The sequence below is a fragment of the Epinephelus lanceolatus genome, chromosome 15, assembly GCF_041903045.1.
Source record: "Epinephelus lanceolatus isolate andai-2023 chromosome 15, ASM4190304v1, whole genome shotgun sequence".
NCBI lineage: Eukaryota > Metazoa > Chordata > Actinopteri > Perciformes > Serranidae > Epinephelus > Epinephelus lanceolatus.
In genome coordinates, this window is record NC_135748.1 from 9,115,757 (window position 1) to 9,141,066 (window position 25,310).

Consider the following 25,310-nt stretch of genomic DNA (forward strand, 5'->3'; position numbering starts at 1 on the left):
TCTTTATTTTAAAAACTTTATCTACAAACCCCATAACCCCATTTTTTATAGTGTACTGACAAAGCTGGTTGCTGGTGGTTGCTCAAACATGATATGATATATGGGTTGATATTAAGTTGTTACTGTTAATGATTAAGCTGTGCAGATCTTACTGCTTTCGAGTTTGGTTTATGATATCATACCACACATACACACACAAAATTATGGATTTATTGAAACCTATAATCAGTTTATTAATTGGCACCAATGAAGTCGGTCACTGCTAAATCAAAGACATTAGTCAGAGTTACATTTTAACTTACTGGTTGATTTTAGTTTTGTTTTATTAGTGGGAATACAGATACTCAATCAAAGGGTATCAAAGTTTCATGTTAAGATAGACGCACCTGACCTTAATCACAGAATGAAACCTTTTGTAAACGCTGACAGCCAACAGATGGCAACTTTGTGTCTTGACTAATCATTGACAACCACTGTGAAGCTGTGAAGACAATAAACATATAAACAGGCCATAAATATGAACTTCTGCAGCTTGCCAGATCTTTATATGGAAAATAAAACACTCTCCCTCCCTCCCTCTGTCTGTCTTTCTCTCTCATATTGTAGCTTACAGCAGTACATGTTTACACTGCAGGTGACCACAAGTGAGCGCAGGTGCCTTTTGTTCAAACATAAATGACACATCCTGTCAAGAAAGTCTGAAGAAACAGAAAGTACACTTTGCCCGCCCAGGTAGCCTCAGGTGTTTACAGGCATTATATAAGTGACAAAGCCTCTCCAGCTCTTACCTGCCGATCCGCTCAAACTTTCTGACACCAACCTTCGAGGTAAGAAGCCAATAGAAAGCAAATAGAATTTAAACTGGTTGAGTTATATAATACACATTTTTGCAGACTATGCATATTGACATATAGCCTGTAGTGTAATGCTTTTTACTGCAGGAAACAAGGCAGCCAATGTTAACATTCTACATGATCTCTCAAGAAACTTAAGTGCACAGGTGGTCTCCAGTGACAATAAGACTAAATGCTGTACTTTTAAAAAAAAAAAAAAAAAAAAACTTTACACTAACAGTGATGTGCTATGAAAATGTTTTTTCCAACAAAATATACTATTTAGTATCTATATCTATTTCTCTCTATTATGCTATTAGGGATAGTATGTGTTTACGAAGAGAATATTTTTTCTTATTTTGCTTTATTTATTTTATTATTATTATTATTATTATTATTATTTTAAAAAATAATAATAATTAAATTAGTGATGACATGAGGACAGAAAAAGAAAAAACAGCTGGAGTACCCAGAGAAAACCCACGTTGACACAGGGAGAACATGCAAACTCCACACATAGCAAACCAAATAAGGATAATTCTGATGATAACATTTTGCAGTAAATTACACTTGAATGTGAAATCTGTTGGAAGTGAAACATGGAAGACAGAAGCCAAAGAAATAATAACAATGCATATATTGAAAAATAAGTAACGAAATTATTATTATTTTTTCTGTTAGACTGTTGTAGTTGTTGCATTGTTTATATTCTTTTGTAATTTGTAGTGTTGATGATGATTTATATACTAATATCAACTATGCTATGAATAATAGTTCTAATTTACAGAGAGAATATTTCTTTTTCTATGAGAGTTTAGTAGTTGTTGCATTGTTTACAGTCTTTTATAACATTTTTTCCCTACAAAACAATATACAAATTACAGATAATTTTCAAATTTATCATGACTTGAAAATGCTCTTTATATTTAATAGACTTCTTTATTTGATTAAGATTAAGATCCTAGATGGATGCAGTATAAAAGCAGAGGTGATCCCATACCTCCTGAGAAATATTATTGGTTATTATAAATAACATGTTGAAGTGAAGCAACATGTACTGTCAAATTTGTCTGCATTTGATTTGTAGATTTGACAGAATGGTACACCATTTTGTCTTCTACATGCATTTGTCTATTTGACAGTTATTTAAGGGAGCAAACAATTTTGATTTGATCGCTTTCCATGCGTCTGCATTGCCTGCTCTTGTAAATGTAGTACTTAGTCTACCAGCAGCAGAATTTGTGGAAATGTTAGTAATTTTGCACACATAAACAAATCTTTAAAAAAGTAATTGTTTGCAAAAGTTACACCCTGTTATTCCTGCTCTAAGCATACATGTAATTAGTCATGTGATCACACCCTTACTCCTTCTTAAATGTTGATAAAAAACAGGCCCTGATCTCAACTTGACTGAATACCTTTGGGAAGCTCTGGAGCAACATGTTAGCAATGATGGAATATCTCTTAATACAATTGTGTTCAACTTTTAAAGCAGGGATCCACAGACTTGCATAATATATGCCAAGATTGCTTGTGTTGGACAAAAACATTTCCTTTACTTTATGTTGTTTTTGTTTCTCTATAATTTATCATCTGCATCTCTCAAATTTTGTATGCAAAATTATTGTAATTATTGTAGTCCATACCCATTGAGTACAGCATACCATACCATGACTTAGTCATACCAAAAATAAGAAAAAAACAACAACATTGGGCCACAGGGGGAGCCACAGCGATCAGTCGCATTTTAGCCACTTTTTAAGCATTTTTCTGTTGTTATAGCGCCACCCAGTTGCCAATTAGAGCTAAATTTCTCCAGTCACCTTGAGGCGTCCTGTTCTACATATCTACCAAGTTTAGTAAAAATTGATATGGCCGTTAGGCCTAGATAAGAAATTAGCTCTCTAGCTCCCCCATTTTGTTTGATGGGGTCAGTAATGGAGGGGTCCCCTCAGATTATGTGTGCTCATATGCCTACAAAGTTGCGTGGTGATGGGTGAAACCCTTGAGATGTTATACACCTTTATGTGACGAGCCACGCCCTCCGCAATATTCATTGCCTTATAGAAGCTCAGTTTTAGTAAGTTTTCCAACTTTTGCCAAGAGGGAACTTTAGATATTGGTCCCTAGATTATGTTCACAGAATTTCATGCAGATCGGTCAAACTTCCTAGGAAGAGATCACTTGCGGCAAATTTGTTCCTCACAAGGAGAGGCATCTCTGTGCAAAGATTCATGTCTCTACGATGAAAGTTTGCAATTTCAATCGGTTGCTATAGCGCCCCCCTTTGGCCAATTGATGTTATATAGTAAGATAAGATAAGATATAGTAAGATGTCAAATGGTTCTGGATCTCATTTTCCTCGACAGAGCCCAAAGACTGCAGCAATGCCTCCTCCCGGTGTGTGTCTGAACATCATGGAGGCTCGTCAGAAGCAAAACGGATATGGAAGCTTCACCAACCCTGACAGGTTTTTCAACCAAGACTACCAGCAGCTGAAACAGTACTGTGTCGTCCGAGGAGTGAGGTACATCGACGACACGTTCCCCCCTGACAGGCACTCCATCGGTGAAGGGATACTGAGCCCTTCTGATCTGGCCCGTGTAGTGTGGCAGAGACCAGCGGTGAGAGCAGACATCACAATGAATGTTAATGTTTAATCAAGCAGGTGATTTATTGTAGCTACACTGACTCAGTGTTTCACTGTGTAGCACATTTTCAACGTACAGTAAGAGTCTGTGTTCAAACTCAACCCGACGCACAGGTTAGAGTGTTCTCCCTGTGTTGAATGATCTGCCTCAAGGGGGGGGGGTAGCTGGGTTTGTACATTCTCTTCATACCATCCCCTTGACTTGTGATATTAGATTTTTTTTGACCAACATCCAATATGAGGATATGTAACAACACATTTGACTGATAACTGATACTGATGTCAATATATTCACTTTTTCCTGACCTAATAATAGTGATCATAAAGTCTTCTCTGTAGTGGGATTAACATCCTATTATGCATGTGTACTCTTATGATGATGGCCCACCAGCAGATGGAGATATGAAATTCAGTACTTGTCAATGCATGTGATATTCATGCATCTCCCTGATGTTTGGCCATTGAACTGTCAGCTCATTGTTTTTTTTAAATGTGTACTTTTCTGATGTTCTGAAGTTAATATAATACTGATCTAAACTTAATTCATTCATTTATTCATTTTCAGTAACTGCTTATTGTGTTTGTGGTTATGAGGGGGCTAGCCTATCCCAGCTGACACTGGGCGAGAGGCAGGGTACACCCTGGGCAGGTCACCAGACTATCACAGGGCTGACACATAGGCCCCATTTATACGACAACGATTTCAACTGAAAACGCTAAACTTTAGTTGCGTTTTGGCTGATCGTTTACACGACAGCGGCATTTTGGGTGCCTGAAAACACAACATTTTGAAAACGGGTTCCAGAGTGCAACTTTTTGGAAACGGCAGTGTCTCCGTTGTTATGTAAACTTGCAATATGCAGTTCCTCTGAAAATGGAGACTTTTCGCACACGCGCATTACGGTTCCAGTCACTAGGCATGCACGAGAATGTTGACCATCACAACAACAATGCAGAGCTCTGTTTGTGCTGCTCACCCTGTTGATTTGAAGTGAAGTGTAGATCTGTTACTGTAACTCCACCTCATCGTCCATCCAGACAAAGTTATCTGTGCACGCTTTCGCCATTGTGTCTTCTTTGTTTTGGTTTGTAATCACCATGTTGTAGAGGAAGGCGCTTCAGCGCAGGCGCATGCTGTCATGCCGTGGTGTTGCTTTGCAAATTTACACTGCCACCCATTGGCCTGGCGTGCATACTACAGTGTTTCCAGTAGATTTTGCGGCTCTGTGTGAACGGGGATCGTTTCAATAATGTCGTCATGTAAACGCAGAAGTTTTTTAAAACGCAAAGGACAGACTTTTCCGTTTTTAGAGAAACTGTCTAAACAGGGCCATAGAGACCAACCATTCACACTCAACCATTCACACCAACCATTCACACTCACATTCACACCTATGGCCAATTCAGAGTCACCAGTTAACCTGCATGTCTTTGGACAGTGGGAGGAAGCTGGAGCACCCGCAGAAAACCTACGCTGACACAGGAAGAACATGCAAACTCCACACAGACGGACTTCCCCACCCCAGGATTCGAACCAGGAACTTCTTGCTGTGTGGCGACAATGCTAACCACTGCACCACCCATAATCTAAACTTAAAAAATAATTATTTCTTGTAGTTTTGCTCAAGGAGTAATGAAATGCTGAGATAAAGACTTACTTTATATTTTTAAAAAATGTTTTCTTATACCACTTAAGGTATTAAAGGTAATAAAGAAGGCCTCATACATTTGTGCATATCAGTAGTCATTGGTAATTGTATTGCATTAAGATAGACTTGAGGAAAAAAGTAAACCTATTCTCTTTTTATTTGTTGTTTTTGACCTGTTAACTCTCTGTGTTTCAGAAAATTGCTCCTCATCCAGTCTTCGTACTTGACGGGGTCTCCAGGTTTGATTTTGGTCAAGGAATACTAAGTAGGAACATTTCTTAACTCTTAATCTTTTACTGTGTCTCCTCTTGTCGTTCTAACAATCCTATTTTGTATTTTTCAGAAAACTGCTGGTTTCTTGCCGCTATTGGAGCTCTGACATTTCAGAAGGACGTCCTCGGGCAAGTTGTCCCTCTCGAGCAAACATTTGATGAGAAATACTGCGGACTGTTCCACTTCAGGGTAATAACTAACAGGGCAACTTTAGATGTATATTTTCATTGAACATTAACTAAAATCAGACTTACAAATTCTTGTGGACTGCACTTTACATTTTTGAAAATAATTAGCTGAAAAAAAGTAAAAAAGGAATATTTTAGAATTAATTACTGACCAAACATTGACATAGATCTTAAGTAGTGACACATACAATACAGTGCCATGCTTTACTTTCAGCTAGGGTTGCAATGGTATACTGGTTTCAAGGTACACTGTGATATTATAGTTGACAGTTATTGTACAGTTATCGTCTCATAAAAATATTAAAATAAAACTTTCTTATTTCCTTCTTTTCTAACCATCCAGTTCTGGAGATTTGGAAGATGGGTGGATGTCATCATTGATGACAAGCTACCGACAATCAATGGGAGACTGATCTTTGTTCATTCCAAACACCAAAATGAGTTCTGGCCTGCTTTGATGGAGAAAGCCTATGCCAAGTATGAAAAAAAATAATTTCTCTCACATAAATGTAGTTTCCTGATACAGAGTTTTGTCTTATATTTGAAACAATAATATCACATCCACTTCTGTCAGAGTGTGTGGTTCTTACGTCGACATGAATGCTGGAACTCCTGCAGAGGCCATGATGGACTTCACTGGTGGTGTTCACATGACTATCCAGCTGTCAGATCCCCCTGCACAACTGTGGGAGCTGATGTGCAGAGCCGGCCAATCCAAGTCACTTATGAGCTGTGGTACACCTCAAGGGGTAAGTACAAATATACCACACAAAATCACTGGCTGGCTCTCTGTCATATGTTTTGTAAACTGCACATGGATAAATTAGAGAGATGCTGAACAATGAACTGAATATCAACTTTAAAGAAAAAGACAAGTTGAAATGTTATTATAATTAGTTATTTGTCTCAAGTTTAGAAATATGAAATGTTGATGGGTTCATACTCTTCCTGCACAAATTATTAAAGAAACATGTTTCTATAGAATACAAGGCCTACTGAGGTTTACAGGTGTGACACTGAAATCATGTGGCGTAAAGAAAAAAATCATCAGGGTGGAGCATCAGTGCATCCCTTGTTCCAAGTTGTTGTTTTTTCTGTCATTTTGGGAAAAATCTTCTCCTAATGAGCCATGCCGTAATGGTTTTACATGACTAACCTTGCTCAAAGTTTTTTAACCAGTAGTCTGACATTTCCAAAAATAGGCTTATTTGCTTTCTTGCTGATCAACCCAATCGGCAGAAAAATGTTGGCATCATGCGTTTCTGCAAAACACAAATATACATTTGTACATCATTATGTAGCAAATACGCTGAAACTTAACATTCAAACAAGGCTGTGGTTTACATGTGGTAGATTTAGGCACAAAAATTAATTGGTTATGGTTAGGAAAAGATCATGTTTTGGCTTAAAATATCTGATCTGGGGGCACAATAAATGTAGGTAATGCAGTGATGTCTAATAAAAACAAAACAAAGAAATAAATAAAAAAGGCTTTTCATGCCTAAAAAGCCACCGGAAACACAGCAATGAATTCAATCAATCAATCAATCAATTTTATTCATGAAGCCCAATATCACAAATAACAATTTGCCCCAGAGTGCTTTACAGCATACAACATCCCTCTGTCCTTTGGACTCTCACAGCGGATAAGGAAAAACTCCCCCAGAAAATCTTTTAACAAGGAAAAAAACGGTAGAAACCTCAGGAAGAGCAACTGAGGAGGGATCACTCTTCCATGACGGACAGACGTGCAATAGATGTCGTACAGAACAGATCAGCATAATAAATTAACAGTAATCCGTATGAAACAATGACACATGAAGAGAGATACAGGACAGACAGTAATGATAGTAGCTTACAACAACATTAATTTAAGTAATAATATTATTATAATAATTCTGGTTATTGTGGTACAATATGTTGTTGGTATATATTATATCTGATAGTATACATATGTGACAATAATCATATGTGTATAATAATAGTAGAAGTATGACTAATGACTAATGATAACAGCAGCAGCAGGAGGCATCTGGCAGGACCACGGCAGCAGCACAACCACACACGTCACACTATCCAGGCACCACTGCGATATGAGTTAACCTGAGAGACAGTGGAGCACAAAGGCTCGGGAGAAGAAGCCGAGTTAGTGACATGCAGTAGAGCCGAGTTAGCGAGATGCAGTAACAGGACATGAATGTTAGCAAAGGAGAGAGAGAGAGAGAGAGAGAGAGAGAGAGAGAGAGAAGGAGAGAAGGTGCTTGGTGTATTATAGGAGGTCCCCTGGCAGACTAGGCCTAAGTCAGCCTAACTAGGGGCTGGTACAGGGCAAGCCTGAGCCAGCCCTAACTATAAGCTTTATCAAAAAGGAAAGTCTTAAGTCTAGTCTTAAATGTGGAGACCGTGTCTGCCTCCCGGACCACAACAGGAAGATGATTCCACACTAGAGGAGCCTGATAGCTGAAGGCTCTGGCTCCTGATCTACTTTTGGAGACTTTAGGGACTATGAGTAACCCTGCATTGTCAGAGCCTGAGCATGTGCAGTAGGAAGCAAACCTGGAAGCTGGAAACCCCTTTTGACTTTTGCACTTACAGTAGCAAGCTTTTTTCATTGAACTGAATGGACGCTGTCTTGAAGTCTGATATCCAGTTCTTATGCTGCTTTCCAAAAACTTTTGAAAAATTCCACATGAAATGCCAAAGTTGGAATTCCTACTTGTAAACTTAGAGGAAATCCATCTATCCTGACTTCATGATGAAGCAGTTGTTTGACATCACACAGCTATGGCAGCACCCATGGAAAGTACATTGTAAATGGTAAACCATTAATTAAAAGGCAATGTTAATGTTTCCCTGTACTTAATTAAAATAACACAATCGAACATATAGTAAAACCTGTTCTGGATGTAAACTGATGTCAAAATAGGCTGCAAATGTTATTCAATAGCTGGTTACAGTTAAACAATGTTTTGTTTATATATGCAAAGAGGCTGCACTGCTGAGAGTTCAGCTGTGTGTACACTTGCCAAAGAATTTCAGCAGGGAAATTTCGACTTCCAACTTTGAATGGAAAGCAGCATTATAATTTATCCATGTTTGAGAGGCTCCTGTTTACAGGTTTTGTCGTCATATAGCATCAGCTGTGGGTTTTAGCTTTCCATTTACCATACAAACATGATTGGTGTAAATGCCCTTTACAGTACATGTCACATTCACCCATTCACACACAGTCACACACTGGTCTGGTGGCCAAGGCTACCATACATGGTGCCACCTGCTACTCAGTAACTATTGTAATTCTCCTCTAACTCTAAAGCAAAAGGGCGTTTTTCCCAAAATTGCATCACATCTCCACTTAAGTTGTGTCTATAACACATACCTGCATATTCTCTAATCGTACAGGTCAGTCGACTTTAATCATTTATAAATGCTTTTGGCTTGTAGGAGACCCCTGACAACACTGTCTCGAAAACTGGATTGGTCCAAGGCCATGCCTACACAATCACAGGTTTGAAACAGGTGAAGAATTACACATATTGCACTTAGAATTTGAAGTAACAATACAATAAACGGTTGTACAATAGTAATCATAAAGACAATATTACCAACAGGTAGAAATTGCACTTTTTAACTCCTACTGAAGCGTATATTTTGTATGATCAATGGAATAATTTCTTGCATGTGTCTCCCATGATGATTGTTGGTCAGATGATGAGCCAAGGAAAATTAGTAAACCTGGTGCGTTTGTGGAACCCATGGGGCAAAGGAGAGTGGAATGGAGACTGGAGTGATCGGTGAGAACGACTTTTACTCAGTGACTGTTTCACAAAGACATGGTTCTGATTTGCCGATACATTGAGATTATTTTTTCAGTGACAAGATAAGTGAAGATGTATGTATTGTCATACAACACCCTGACATACCTTTTTTTCCACATTTGCTTTTAGCTTAAAGCCAACCTGTTGGCAAAAAGCTAGGGGTCTTTTGCTGTATTGAAATACAACCACCTCAGTGGTCTTCACTGGCATAACGTGGGGTTCCTCAAGGTTCCATTCTTGAACCTTTGTTGTTTTATTGTCATATGCTGCCATTGGTTCACATATTAGTGAATGATGCCCATTGGCTGTCTGTCAGTTTTAGAATAGATTTTAATATTATTATTGTTCAATGGATAGGTGCCTGATTACTTGTCAGACATGCTCTCAATTTATGCTCCCCTAATTTATTTAAGTCCTGTGACACTGGCTTTTTAGTTGTTCCTTGGGTGAGGACAAAGTACTACAGGGAGATGGCATTTAGTGTCTGAGGTTCTCACCTCTGGAACAGTCTGCCAGAAGAGCTGAGGGCAAAAATCTGTAAATATCTGTAAAAGGAACCTTAAAACTTACCTTTTTTGTTTAGCATTTTTGTTTAATTCTTTTAAAAATGTATCTTCTTTTTTATCTGCCCCTTTCTATTACCTGTACTTTTCCTTATATTGTATTTAGATTAGACATGCACCAATCCAGCTTTTTCAGTTTCGATACAGATCGCAATGTTTGGCTTTGATTATCAGCCGATAACCGATACCGATCTGATACCATGGTTGACCTAAAAAGCTATATACCTTTACATGTAGAACAGAAAAGACGAGAGGCATCAGGCATTGATGACTACACAGTTCTTTCCTAAGATAAAATGAAACAAGATGAAAGAGATTAATGCAATGATGCATTATTTATTTTTAACAAAAATAAACAATTGTGCAACAGCAACTGAAATAGTGTGAAATACCTCCACACAGCAGATTCTCTCCTTCGCTCCATGACGTATGACGTAGCTCATGTTGCAATAGATTTAAAGGGAAAGGATCGCTGCAGGTATAGGTTGCATTTTCCGATACCCGATCCATCTATTTTGATGATATCGGGGCTGATATTCGATCCAGATATCGGATCGGTGCATCCCTAATTGTATTTTTGTTGTTTTGTTAAGCACCTTGTACTGCAATTGTGCACAAAAAGTGCTGTATAAATTACTGACGTTTAAATTTACAGTAGCTTCCATTCTTTTGGGTAACATAAAAGAGTTAAAGATGTCATTTGGAAAAAGAGCAGCTTGAAATGAGAAGCTTGTGAAAACTGTCCTCTGAAAATCTCCCCTTGTTTTTTTTAAAAACTGGTTTTGCCAGTTTCAGTGAAGTCATCCCCTATGGGGCCCTGCCTTAGAGGTAACTTAATGATAGGCTTTTCATTCAAAGCACTGCACTGTCTGAGGCCTGAGCCTGACGAGGTGTTACATCATGCTTCTGAATGTCAAACAGTTAATCATAAGATATTGTCTCACCTCTCTTGAAAAACTGTTGTCAAGGTCACCGCTGTGGCAAACCGTGAGTGCCAAAGATCGTGAAATGTGCCTTTCAGTGGCTGATGATGGAGAGTTTTGGTAAGCAAATTCACTCAAATGTATGAAACTTTTCATGGTATTACACCTACATGCGTAGTAGCAATTACAGCAAAAACTACAAATCAGTGTATACTCAAAGTTAAGTGTATCTAAAATATAAGATATCCACAACTATGCTTTATCAAAAATTAATCTCTGATGTTAACAGGATGACTATTGGAGACTTCTATAAGTTCTACGCGAATCTTGACATTTGCTCCCAGTATCCCGACTTCCTTGATGCACACTCCTCTTACCGCTGGAAGACTTCAATGTATGAGGGCAGATGGGTTGCAGGAACAACTGCTGGAGGATGCGCGAAAAATAAAGGTACTTCCAGGATATCTGGACTTAATTAATAAAACTTGATATAGTTCGTCATACCACTGAAGCAAATGTGTGCTTTATGTTGTCCTGCTATCGACGCTTTTATTTTTGCAGTGCCAATGATAAAGTTCCATCCATTCATTTTCTGTAATCGCTTATTCTCTCAAGGGTCGCTGGGAGGCTTGAGCTTAGAGTGTATAAAATAATGGACATAGCTACCGTGACATCACCCATTGGTTTGTGGACTCCCCTTCTGAAGCCTTGAGTTCAGCATTTTGGCCATTGCCAAAATTTTTTTGGAGACAAAATCATTTTTGATCGAGGGGTGGATCTGACTCATTGACTGTGCAATGCCTCACAGACAGCCTGTTACTCAAGCGGCCCCACCCTTAGATATGTGTAACTTTTAGCCTTAATAATATATAAAGTTATGAGTTATATAAGAATTAACGCCCCTGTACAGTTTTCATGACTGTTAGTATTAGCTGTAGAGACCAAACCATTTTTGTTACAGGCTGGAAACATATTTATTTTTGCTTTGATGTTAGGAATTTTAACATGGGCTTCAAATGACCCTTCACTGAGTCCCACCCCTTGAACACAGACTGGCCAATCATAGCATAGCATCAGCTAGCTCTGACAAGGGTCTGACAGCTACATGGTTGTGCTCCATAGACTCTCGTGCAGTCACTTCAGATTTCCGTCATTTTCAGGCTGGTTTTGTGGGTATTGAGTTAAACATTGTGCCTGGGGCACCTTTATGAGTAATACTCATTACCTAGAGAGACTGGAAGGAGATACACATTTCTTCCCCTTTCCAAAACCAAAATCAAATCCTGAAAAGTGCAAGCCATTACCAATAACATATGATTTCAATTTCAACAAATCAATCAAATCACTCACCTGATTCTTTGCAAAATTATACAATGCAAAAAACACTTTCTCCTGTTTCTCTTCCAGACAGTTTCTGGACTAATCCACAGTATCGGGTCAAGATTGGCGGTGAATATTCAGGGAAAGATGGCGAGAAAAATGTGCTGATATCTCTCATGCAAAAGTCTGACAAAAGGAACAGACACCTGGTTCAAAATTTCCACATTGGATTAAGCGTGTTTGAGGTAAACGTTACCCTTTATTGTGTCTGTCACAGTATAACGACTATTAGGGACATGTCATGTATACAGTAGACATCCCTGTCAGGCCCTGACGAGGTGGAGAACTTTTTTATGGGCTCTTGACAATGAGAACAAAATTTTGGTGAGGGAAAAAGTGGCATTGCCAGTTTTCAAAATGGCCTGCATATCTGTGGTTGGGATGGGAGGCCCACTTTGAGAAAAACTTTGTTCCCCTGCCCATAATTTGTACATAAATAAATAAATAAAAATAAAATAACTTATAAGTTGGGTGAAAGTTAAACAATAACGCCGACCAGCTGTGTATCACGGTGACAGGAAAAGACGCCGGGAGTCACTCATCAAGCGGTGGTTTTTGACAACTTCAGAGTGAGACCAAGTTGTCTTAACTCCTCAAATCTGTTTGTAAAACAAAATTTAATGATTGATGATGAGAGCGATGATTCACTCAAATTTTATGAACATCAAAGGAACTTTATCCTAACACAGGTGTGCATTTGGGGGTGCTTTGGAGCTTGCTGGCCACACGCAACCCTATTCATTCATCTAGAGATAAAACATCTCAGATTTTTTAAGGAAGCTATATTCTGAGGAGTCAAAGGAGGGTCGCAGTAAATTGAATGTGAACACAGTAAATGAACGACCATAGTCAAAGCCCATGCAACAGAATGTTAGACTGCAGCTGGCTACCTAGGGAGGTCTAATGTAGGTCTTACTCTGCTTTTCATCTTGAGTAACTGCATATGTGCACGTCATAATAATACATTATTGTAACTGAGTATTTATTCATACTCATTAACTTAATTGCTTTTGTCTCCACCATAAACTCATCTTCCACTGATTTCCCTCAAGGTGAAGGAACAAGTAAGACACAATTTTATCTCAATCCCACAATAAATCTCCATCCACATTGTGAAGCTCAGCTAAAAGATATAAACTGCAGAGGACTGAAGTATATTTATTTATTACTACAGTACAAGGCACAGAGAGGGAAGTTCCCACCCTCTTTCTTCAGCAGCAACGCACCCGCCGTCCAAACTTTGACCTTCATAAATGCACGTGAGGTGATGGAGTTTGTAATGCTGAAGCCTGCTGAATACCTGATTGTGCCGTGTACCTTCAACCCAAACGAGTCAGCCTCCTTCATCCTGACCATCTTCTCCAAGGAAGAGACCAATGGCTAGTACGCTCACTCTCTCCACACTTACTGTTTGTATGACCACGTCACAAAATCACCCCAAATGAATCTGCACAGCATGTGTCACACATTACTGGTGTTTTACTGAGAAAGAAAAAAAAACACACTAATCCCATGCAGAATGTGTTTGGTCTTTCCCAACAGTGAGAATTCTGGTGATCATGAGCCAGTACCAAAGGTGTGCCAGATTTAATATTATCAAAATATTATTCTGATATTGTGTTACATGTTCTTAACTATACTTAATGTGAATATGTTTTGACCATTGCATTTCATTTGGGATAAAATAACTTAATTTCTCATTCTCTTATTTTGATTTCCAGCTCAAAGAGGTCACAGATGCACAGGATGATGAAAATAAGAAAACATTTTTCCGCCACCACTCTGACAAGGTAATGTTTGCATACTCGCTAGCTAGCGTTAAACCTTTTAAGAAAAATGTATTGAAAAATCCACCAGCTTTCACATACTTTAAAACTGAAGTTATCAATATTCTGAATAATGGGTCAAATAACTATGCATAAAGTAAGAGGGGTCATTCATAGCTACAAACCCACAGATAATTATCACGACTCCGCAGTTCTTCTCAGCTTGAGGGAGCATTTTAATGTTTTTCAGCTCATTGTTTTGGTTTAATGGAACACAGTTTTACTGCTTTGATCTGTCTTATTTGCCTCATCAACCTCATTTCCAGCCACAGCTAATTTTAAATGTTGTCTTAGACCCACCACCCCAGCACCAAACAGCAGACATTAAAAAGAGAGCTTTAAGGAGAGTGAATATTGAATGTCCATTTGTCAGGTAGACAGATACCCAACTAAAAAGAATGCTAATGGGTGTGGGGGCGGTTTTGTTTTTGGTCTGTTTTCATGTGGCTGACAGAAAACTCACCAATGAAAGCTTATAGAAAGTTTACCACAGTCTAATATATCTGTTTTCATTTCATTTCCAGTACGAAGAAGTGGATGCTGAGCAGCTCCAAAGGCTTCTAAATGAACGCATCCTGCAAGGTTTGGACTGTGAAATAATATTAAGAGACTTGATAAACAAGAGAGCTCAAAAACATCACAATACACTGTTATCATCTTAAATTATATGTGAACTGCTATATTAAAGGGTTTATACCTTGTTTCCACACAGTTTTGTTTTGTGTCCATATTTGTGTACAGTATAGGCAGTAGTGGCTCATGGTGAAATTGGGTGGGAGGGCTAACGCATTAGGCCTATGGCCTATACTGATCAATAGTTCAGCTGCAGCAACAGTAGCTATGTTTCCATCCAAAAGTGATTGGAATCATTGGGAAATGCGTATTAAAAGAAATACGAATCCTGTGTGTTTCCATTAAATGTACAGACTTTGGTGAAAACTACGAACTCCGCAGAATCGGAAACAAAACAAGTCTCGCATTCTTCTTCTTCTACATTTTCTGGTGGTTGGTAACCAGCTTGTAAATGCATTACCGCCTTCCCGACCCAGAGTGTGGATATCACCATGGAGAGAGGTGTGCTACGTCAGACTTAATTCGAACATAACTGTTTCCATCCTCTGTTTTGCGAATCAACATTTTTTCGAATCAACCAAAACCTGGCTAAAGTGAGCGTATTTTAGTTTGTGCGAATCAGGGGATTTTAATTTGAATTTTGGCGTTTCCATCATAATTTTCCGATGCGATACTTCTAGATGTGCATCTAAACAGGCTGATGGAAACATTGCTAGTAACATTACACCGAGATACATAACCAGGTTACAGCAACAATGCGCTACAACAAAACTAGAGAATTAGGCTAACTACAAAAATGTTCTGATACCAAAAGCTCTTTCTCTCTCACTCTCTCACTCTCTCTCTCTCTCTCTCTCTCTCTCTCTCTCTCTCTCTCTCTCCCTCTCTCTCTCTCTCACTGGCTCGTTCGCACGCCTGCGCGCGTGTGCATACAGAAAGGAAAGGAGTAATGCTCCTTTAATGAGAGGTTAGGGCTTGGGCCTAGAGCTGGGCAGTATGGCCTAAAATCAATATCACGGTATTATTTTGGGGGGATGCAGTGACCGTATGATATCGCAGTATCGTCTTCTCTCTTTTTTTTACACCTTAAACAAGTCTAGGATGGAAACTATTTATCGTCAGAAGTAAAATGGTTGCTAATCCATCTATTATTATGTATAACGTTATACAGTATGTATACACCTTAGAGGGAAGAGGGAGGGTCGGCGGCTCCCAGGCCCCCTTCTCCCGTCGGCCTGGGTTTGCGGCGGCCGGCCTGCCTGCCTCACACACCTCCCTCGCTATGTGATGGAGGTGGCCTGGCCGGCCGCCGGAGTACTGCGGTATGAAAGTAACCACAAAAGCAGTACCGCGGCTCATGTTTACTGCGGTAAGTTACCGTCACCGCGAATACCGCCCAGCCCTACTTGGGCCTACCTTATTTGAAGAGAAGCTCACATCGACGGCCATTTGATTTTTGGATGAGGTCCCGCTCGATAGACAGCATTTAAAATAATCCACCTCGTTCACTCTCCCACTACACTAACAGCGGGCAGGCCCTCACTGTACTTCCAAGCACTGTCATCGGCCAGAAGTCAGTGGCCTGGGCTGGATTAATTTAGCCCAGCTGGACAGTAAATCAAGGGGGCTTGTCATGACACCTGACACTCACGATGTGACAACAATGATTGGAAGCTGATTCTAGGAGTATGGGCTGTAAAAAAATCAGCCCATTTAGATAAATCCTGCGTTTTTGTGACTATTAGTGCTGTTGCTGCTGCTGCTATAGGTTCCACCAAAAACAATCAGTTCTAAGGTTTAATAACTAATATTTTAATATTTTCTTTAATTTAATAATTTTCTCGTCTTTATTGTAAAAGACAGGCAGGGCTTAGCCCCGCACGCCCATTTATACCAGCCGCCTCTGAGTATAGGCAGTACAGTGTTTAACGCAAGGATAAGCAACTCTTTATGGATGAATAGAAATGCCACTGCATAAATGGAAGACAAGTTAATGTTGAGTGTTTTTACGCAATCCATTCTTGTGTAATATGTGCATGGAGCAGTACAGAGACAAAACAGGACCAATAATAGAGTGGTAATTTGAATTTTTTTTTTGTAAAATACCTGAAATACGTTTTGTGGTTAAGAGACTTTCACGTTTTGTTTTCTGACATAAAATACATTAAATACCCCACTCGTAATTTTGAAGCTTTACGTGTCTTAAAATACATGGTTGCTAACAAGTGGCTACATGAGACTCCAGTGGCATCATGCCAAACCACGCCGAACATGGCTTTAATGCCTCATTGTGTTGGCAACGTTGAAGCCATACGACCTAGGTGTAGTTTGTTTACAGCCTAACGTAAGTTACCTCTGGTGACTGCATTGCATGTATTGTATGCAGAGCAAGAAAAAAGTGGGGAGGCTGGCCTGTAAGGTGTTTCGTGAAATATTCTGTTACAGGCTGATCCATTATGCATGTATTCTATATATTACACAGCTAACATGTTAATGTTAGCTAGCTTCACATGCTACAGAACTTTTCACATGGGAACAATGTATAAATAGAGCTGTGTTACATTTATAAATCTGTTAGCTAACTTGTTTTGTGCTAACTTCCAAAAGTTCTCAGAGGCTCTCATAGGAATGAATGGACCTTGACTTACATATGCAAACAGAGCTATGTGGAAATGAGGCATTAGGCCAAAGTATGTCTCCTACTGATTTCTCTTCTTCTTCTTCTTTTTTTTAAGGGGACTTGAAATCTGGAGGCTTTACCATTGATGCCTGTCGCAGCATGGTTGCTCTGATGGATGTATCCTGTTGTGATGCATGTGACTGTAACAAAATATAGTCATTCTTTCTACTATGAAAAAACACCAATAAAAGCTTCTATACTAAAATCTACCCACAGGACATGTCCCAGCAAGAATCAGATCCAGATGCGGGGAGAAATGAACAACTTCATTAACCAAGATTATATGTTTCCCTGACATTAACATGTAGCGGTGTAGCAGTGCAGGTTACACTTGCACTCGCAGTTATGTACCTGGGGCAGATGACCATATATCTGTCACAAACAAATGTCACTTTGTTTCAAAAGTAGAAAAAAACATTGGAAACAGAGTATACAGAACAATCTGAAGCCAGAGGATTTTGCTTACAAGGAGTACTGTTACCTATGTTTACGTCATTACTTGAAACTTCGGCCTTGTTTAACATGGACAAAGGATGCATGATAATATCGGCATGTCATCAGCAAAGGTCAGGCTAAGACATGAAACAACATGTGCAGCTGTGATACCTTAATGTCGAGCTAGACATCGATCACTGGCAAACTGAACAGTGAGGAATTTGTTCGTCTGTGGAGGAAGGTCGTTGCATACAAGGTAAAAGGAACCAAGTGCAGCACAAACATTTCAAATTTTATGTAATATTTACACACATAACTGTTTTGCAGCCTTGTCAATCTACCATTAATTCATATGCATTAGACTATAGATATGGAAGACTGAAATGATGATTGTTGGTGTTTTCTTCATTTATTAGGACATTTTCTTCCTCACTGATGTTTCACGAACTGGAACCCTGTCAATGAGTGAGCTGAGGAATGCTTTCGAAGCTTCAGGTAGACCAGTTTAGGATCGATTCACTCACTTGATTATTGGTTTATTAAATATAATGAAAAAAATCTGTGCCATTTAAAAGTCAGTACCAAAGAACACTTGGAAACATAAACATGTGAACAGTGTGTGCATAAAGAAAGTACATTCTCAACAAAGAAACTGATATTAGATGAATAACAGAGGACGTGTTGCGTTAATGTGCCATTTCTGCCTCTTCTACAGAACTATGTATATGTTGGATGACATTTAAGAGTCAATTTGAGAATCTGAACTGAATATGTGTTATTATTGTTATTATTTTTATTGCATGATAATGACTGAATCTGCAGCAGCTCACCTGAAATCTCCATTTGGGGAAAATAATGTCTACTAAGAATAACTGACATTCTTCATCACAATTGCTTTTACCCACGAACACTGACTCTGCAGTTCTCCTTTATATGCAGCTTGCAGTGATAGCATCTTTCAGCTAACTGTTTCTTATCATTATGGCCTGCAACTTCAACATTTTGGCTCAGTCTTACCACTCTCATATCTAGCAACATCATCGCAGTAGGCAGCAGATTCCAGTCTCCAGTAAACCCACTGTACACCACAAACTCAGCACCAAACAGCAGAAAGACACAGTTAGACTGTTGGCTGGTAGACAGTATTTAGTCGCTAAAAAGCCAGACATTTCCCTGAGGAGTTTGTGAACACCAATAACAGGGCTGAAAACAGGTTGAATGTTGGAGCTGGAACAAAACTCCAAATTGCTGCTAATATTGCTCAGTATCCGATAAATTTGTAGGCATGAGCATGGTATATAGTAGCTACATACGGGACCACAAGATGGCACCTATGCATTCCAGTGGAGTTTCTTGCCTGGTGCGTACACCAAAAAAAGTTCCTAGCTTCGATGTTTATTTCCACAGTATGTGGCCCGCGGAATACGCACAGTAGTGTTTCTCCTACTGGGCCCGCCACGAGTTCTTGCTCTGCTTGTAGACTTTACATTGCACGTCTGTCCGTCCTAGAAGAGGGATCCCTCCTCAGTTGCTCTTCCTGAGGTTTCTACAATTTTTTTCCCCCGTTAAAGGGTTTTTTTGGTGGGAATTTTTCCTTATCTGCTGTGAGAGTCCAAAGGACAGAAGGAAAATTGGAAGCAAGGTTGAGCTGCTTTCCTGGGAGTTTGGTGAGCACCTGTTTGCATACAAGTTTACCACATCAGTTTGAAAGGTGATAATAATATCATATGCAACTTTGTAGGCATATGACCACACATAATCTGAGGGGACCCCTCCATTATTGACCCCATCAAACAAAATGGGGGCACTAGAGAGCTAATTTCTTATCTAGGCCTAACCGCCATATGGATTTTTACTAAACTTGGTAGATATGTAGAACAGGACGCCTCAAGGTGACTGGAGAAATTTAACTCTAATTGGCAACTGGGTGGCGCTATAATAACAGAAAAATGCTTAAAAATGGCTAAAATGCGACCGATAGTTGTGGCTCCCCCTGTGGCCAAATGTTGCTTTTTTCTTTCTAATTTTTGGCATGACTAAGTCATGGTATGGTATGCTGTACATAATCACGGAAATTGTCAGTGTGTCATTCTGTCTGTCCCATGTTTTTCTACTCACTGACGTGGTCAATCTATGTGAAACTGCACATAGGCATTGAGGATTGGCAAAGGTAGAAGGTAACAAAGCTACCAATGGGTATGGACTAGTGAATATAGAATAAAGAAAGTTTTCATGATTAAATTTACACTGAGACTGCATTTGTGGCTAATTGTGTAAGTGAAAAACACCTAAGTGTTGAAAGAATAAGCTACATTTCCAAACTGCTCCTCCTGTGTGTGTGTTGCACAGGAATGAGAGTCAAGGATGACATGCTCAATTTGATGGCTCTACGCTATGGTGCCTCTTCTGGCCACATGACGCTGGAGAGCTTCATCAGTCTCATGCTTCGCTTGGGCTGCATGTACAGTAAGTGAAGTCAAATGAAACAAATGGTGACAATAGATAAGACATAAGAAGTTATTGTCTACCACTCTTGCCTTATAAATATGTTAAAATACACATTCGTTCCCAGTTAGTGAGTCTGGTCTAGTTGCAATTTATAACACTTTTGGCTTAAAGTGATGCAATTTATTTTATTTTTGTGTGATGCCCAACAGAAATCTTCCAACAGCTGTCTGATGGGAAAGCCATGAATCTCAAAGAGTCAGAGGTAATAATACATATTCTTCTTGTCAGAAGTCATAGATATAATGCCACAGTGTAACTTAATGATACATTTTCAAGGATAAAAAATGCACTTTTGTGTACGTGTTGCATTAATAACCTGTCTCTTTATTTTCAGTGGATGTACGTTTCAATGTACACTTAACCCAAAAAGGAAGATGGACAGCGCAATTCATAAGGACAAAACGGGTAGATGTTTCAAACGAGTGTTTTCTTTTCATTTTAAAATCTGCATCAATAGATAAAAGCTGTGTTTTTCTATGAATAATTCATTACACAATATGAACTGTAACTAAAAGGTTCTCTATTTTCACTACTATACTTCTATTGCAGTAAAATACACATTAAAGTGAAAACATAACCAATCCTTTGTAGACATGTTGATAGGCTCGATATGGAATTGCATTATTTTAAAATGATAGACTGAGTTACTGCACATTTTTTGGTATTATTTGTAGACTGTGACTTTTCACCCACAACAAATTTCAGATTTCAGGATATGAAATGCAGTCACTTTAACTGCAAAAACCATGTTGACCATTTTCTATAACTTTTTCAAAAATAATAATAAAAAGATCTGACCTGTGAGTACGAGCGTGTGATTTGGGCTGGGCTCCTCTATTGTCTGTCAACCACTTGCTCTCTGCAAATTTCAATCCGTACAAATAGTTTACTATCGACCATTGATTTTATCACAGAGGAACATTTTGATTGTTACATATGTATAACTGCAAGAAGAAACAAAGATATTTCTTCTTTTCTATTTGGAAATGAAAAAAAATGTGCACTCAAATGTAGCATTAATGACACACCATGCATAACCACTCTGTGCCATGTATAATTCAAGGGTGCGTTCCGAATTGCATACGTTTTGTTTATAATTTTAGTAGGTACTGCACCACCCTTAAAAAGTACGTAATATTGCATGCAGTATGGACACAACTGGAACATACTACTGTCTCATAACATTACGCCCTGAACTTTGACCCTCTTGTTTTTATATCGTTACCTTGGAGATAAAAGAAACACAACATACTGAGTTTGCCAGAAACGGAGATCAACCCAGGAAGCTCTGCTGTTGCTACTTTGCAATGAATGTAGTTTGACTTTAAAGTTGTGCACAGACTGTACATTCTAACATATTATATTTGCAACAGTGAAATTACATCTACAGTTCTCTGTTATTTTTATTTTTACACCTACGCCCTATTGTTGTTTGCAATATTAGTACTATGGGCATTGGAATGCACAGGAAGTTGGTATGAAGACTTTGCCACTCACATGTTCACAGATTAGTATTGCACTTCTGCCATCTTGTGGCTGCAAACAATATCAACAGCAATGGGAGGCTTTTACCTGACACTCACTGCAAAGAACTGAAATACATATAGCAGGTGAGCCTTTGTGGGCTTAGTTTGTTAATATGCTGTTTCTGCCTGACCAGCTGACTCACTCATATAAATCTATAGACTAAGATAGTGACGAGGTTCTGTATTAACAAGGTTGTAAAACAGGAAATGATTGGCGAGCTTGCTTAACCCTTTGTCACCTGTTAATAAGACAACATGTTGATACAAAACTAGAACACACATTTCTTGGATAAACATGAGACAAATTTGATTTAAAATATGGCATTCAATAATTGTTCAGAAGTTACATTTGTACATTAATGCCACTACTTTAAATACTGTGAGAACATCGCACAATCTGTCAGCTTCCCTTTGAATTTCATTTTGAGAATAAAGTATTACTTTTGGCCATCCAGAGAGGTCGCAGTGATTTTAATTAAAGGTTGATAACATCCAACTTTAGCAAAGTACCCGCTTCCTCTTGTTTCCATTTTAGCATTTTAGCCTGCATAGTTCATGGTCTGATAAGTGTTTGTGTTTTCAAATGGTTTTTATCTTTAACGTGACTTTTCTGTCCGATGATTGATCACACCCTGTCCAAACCTTTTATGTGCCCCAAGCTCCCACAAGTGTCATCAAGCATGAAAATACATCCAGCCTCCTGCACACTACACCTAATAAAATTTTGCTCTCTGCATCTTAATTTACAAGTAGAATCACTGCCTTGAGGTTGTATGCCTCCGCAGACCAGTCAAGTTGCAGTTTACATCCAATGTCTGTCCACACTCATATGTAGCCATGACAGCAGACAATGACCTGAATACGGATTCCTGGAAATTCTAAAAACATGGATGCTTCACACACATCTCTAACCCAGCAGCACATACGATCTACACAATCAGCATAGTTTGGAGGATTATCACCAATTCAGTATCTGACCAAATGTCTCCCCTTCTGTTCCTGAGATAAGGTGTTGAGTAAAGGCCAGAAAAGTGTTTTTACAGAACATTATGATGTCACAATGAAGCTGACCTTTGACCTTTTAGATATAAAAAGTCATCACTTCGTTCTATTATTCTATTAGACATTTGTGTAAAATCTTTGGGGAAAGAAGTCTTGAGTTATGACCAGAAACATATTTTGTGAGGTCACAGCGACCTTGACCTTTAACCACCAAATGCTAATGAGTTCATTCTTGAGTCCAGTTGGATATTCGTGCCAAATCAGAAGAAATTTCCTGAGGACCTTCTTGTGATATTGCATTCATGCGAATGAGATGGACACGAGATCACAGTGACCTTTGACCACAAAATTCTAATTAGTTATTTTTTGAGTCCAAGTGGACGTTTGTGCCAAATTTGAAGAAATTTCCTAAAGGCTTTTTTGAGATATTGTGTTCATGAGAATGGGATGCATGGACAACCCATAAGGCTGCTTCACACAGTGCATGGCAGAGTTTAATGAAGAAAATTAATGATACCTTTTTTTATTATTATTTTGCACTGTATATTGGTGAAAAAGTTTGCATGTTCTCCCTGTGTTTGCAAGGGCTTTATTCTCTAAAGACACCCAGGTCGGGTGAGCTGGAACTTCTGTATTGACCATGAATGACATTGTGTACAGTACAATGAATGTCTGTCTGCCAACACCATGTTAGTGCTGTGACAGGCCAGTAATAACACCTGTGAGTGTACCCTGCCTGTTACATGATGCATGCTTGAATACACACCTTCCATCTATCATCACCAGTGGGATAAGGTACACAAAACTAATGGATCTTCATATATAAGGGTGACATTTTTTGACTATCTTGAGTTAAATACACATTGCTGGCCTCATGAAATAGTGGCTCTGCCACTGCGAGGCACAGACAGCCCTGGGAGATGAGCACTGCTTTTACAAGCACAGACAAGCACAGATGTGGCAGATACATATTGCCAGCAGCCAATGTTGCTCGCAAGACAGTTCTATGTCTCAACTACTACTGTGAAAATAAAAGTCAAGAGGTTTTGAACAAGTCAGGGCAGGGCAGCATGAACTGATGAATTAAATGGAAGCTACTTGTTTTCTTTCATGCAGAGACAATGCTCTTATATAATCTCTCTCCCTCCCTCTGCCTCCACCTACCTGTTTGTCTATTATCTACCCACATGTCCGCCCACATACTGTATGCAGCTCTGGCAACTAAAATCTTATGTTACATTACGTGCGGTAGGTTAAGTCTCATGTTCCTTTAAGAAATGCCACCACAGGTGGAGTTTCATAAAGAAACACCCCATAATGATAGCAGTACCCTGAGGCGTTTGCAGGCCAAATAAGAACTGAAGCTTTCTCTCTAGTGCTTGTTGTTCCACCCAGACTTGGCACTTTCCCTTTCTGGCTGGTGAGGTAAGATTAAGATATTCATAGACAAACAACATTTTAAACAGCTTGATTTACACTTTTCACATACAGTTTAGCAATTTGTGGTATTGTGTTGTCGATGTTGTTACTTTTGAGACACTAAAATGACTGCCTGTGCAACGTAATTTAAGAGTCATAACTGATCACAAAATGGGGCAGATGTGTGGGAGGTCTTTTTTTTTACACTTTTTGTTACTTCTTATTGCAATGGTTTATTTTGGTGTGCAAAAGAAAAAGAAAAAAACCTTAAAATTAAAATACATTGAAAAAAATTATTAGACTTTTGGCTTTTTTTCCATTTTTTTAAATGAGTTGGATTGAAAAATCTAATATTTGTTCTTTGCACACAAAACGCTTATCTCAATTCTTATTCACTAATTTGTTGAAATCCGCATCAGTGAGCACTTTGCCAATGTAATTCATAATTCATCCATCTGACGGGTGTGACATATGAAAAACTAATTAAAGAGCATCATTACTGCACAGGTGTGGCTTGGGATAAAATCACAATAAAAGGCCACTCTTTAATGTGCACTGTGATCCAAAACACAATGCCACAAAGGTCACAAGTTTTGAGAAAGCATGCCATTTGCATGCTGACTGCTGAAATTTCCACCAGGGATGTTGCATGTGGACTGAATGTTCACTTCAGCATCTTCACCTGCAAGACCATTTGAGACCAGCCAACCAGGCAGCTAAACCAAAGAATTTCTGCACAAACTATCAGAAACAGTCTCAGGGAAGCTTATCTCGGTGGCTGGTCTCAGACATTGTTGTAAGTGAAGATGCAAGATGTGGAGGTCCTGAGCTGGTGTGGTTACATGTGGTCTGCAGTTGTAAGGCTGGTTGGACTTACTGTCCATTTCATGGAAACAACATTGAAGCAGGTTGATAGTAGTGAAATGAAAATTCAGTTCATGTGCAACAGCTCTGGTGGACATTCGTGCACTCAACATGCCAACGGCACACTCCCTCAAAAGTTGTGACATCTGTGGCATTGTGTTGTGTGATCAAACTGCAGATTCTAGAGTGGCTTTTATGGT

At 39.0% G+C, this 25,310-nt stretch overlaps 2 protein-coding genes across 2 annotated transcripts in view; both read left to right on the forward strand.

Annotated features, from left to right (window-relative positions):
- Positions 1–620: 620 nt before the first annotated feature.
- On the forward strand, positions 621–21,103 carry LOC117266770 (calpain-1 catalytic subunit-like). The gene is made up of 22 exons (XM_033642113.2): positions 621–827; positions 3,203–3,457; positions 5,328–5,397; positions 5,476–5,594; positions 5,937–6,070; positions 6,168–6,342; positions 9,038–9,112; positions 9,302–9,387; positions 10,943–11,017; positions 11,187–11,347; positions 12,305–12,462; positions 13,330–13,341; positions 13,452–13,660; positions 13,820–13,853; positions 13,999–14,067; positions 14,628–14,685; positions 17,412–17,473; positions 17,979–18,047; positions 18,208–18,286; positions 20,141–20,257; positions 20,449–20,501; positions 20,634–21,103. The coding sequence occupies exons 2-22, from the start codon at positions 3,221–3,223 to the stop codon at positions 20,658–20,660; spliced, it is 2,079 nt and encodes a 692-aa protein (XP_033498004.2). The 5' UTR covers positions 621–827; positions 3,203–3,220; the 3' UTR covers positions 20,661–21,103.
- Positions 21,104–24,073: 2,970 nt separating this feature from the next.
- Positions 24,074–25,310, forward strand: part of LOC117267601 (calpain-1 catalytic subunit-like) — a 31,036-nt gene continuing 29,799 nt past the window's right edge. Inside the window, exon 1 of the mRNA XM_078174886.1 lies at positions 24,074–24,252. The gene's annotated coding sequence lies outside the window, so the exon portion shown is untranslated. The remainder of the gene's footprint in view (positions 24,253–25,310) is intronic.

Coding starts and splice junctions, on each gene's coding strand:
- LOC117266770 (XM_033642113.2), top strand. CDS start 3,221: ATGCCTCCTCCCGGTGTGTGTCTGAACATCATGGAGGCTCGTCAGAAG. Junction 3,458..5,327: donor TAGTGTGGCAGAGACCAGCG/GTGAGAGCAGAC, acceptor TCTGTGTTTCAG/AAAATTGCTCCTCATCCAGT. Junction 13,854..13,998: donor ATCATGAGCCAGTACCAAAG/GTGTGCCAGATT, acceptor TTTGATTTCCAG/CTCAAAGAGGTCACAGATGC.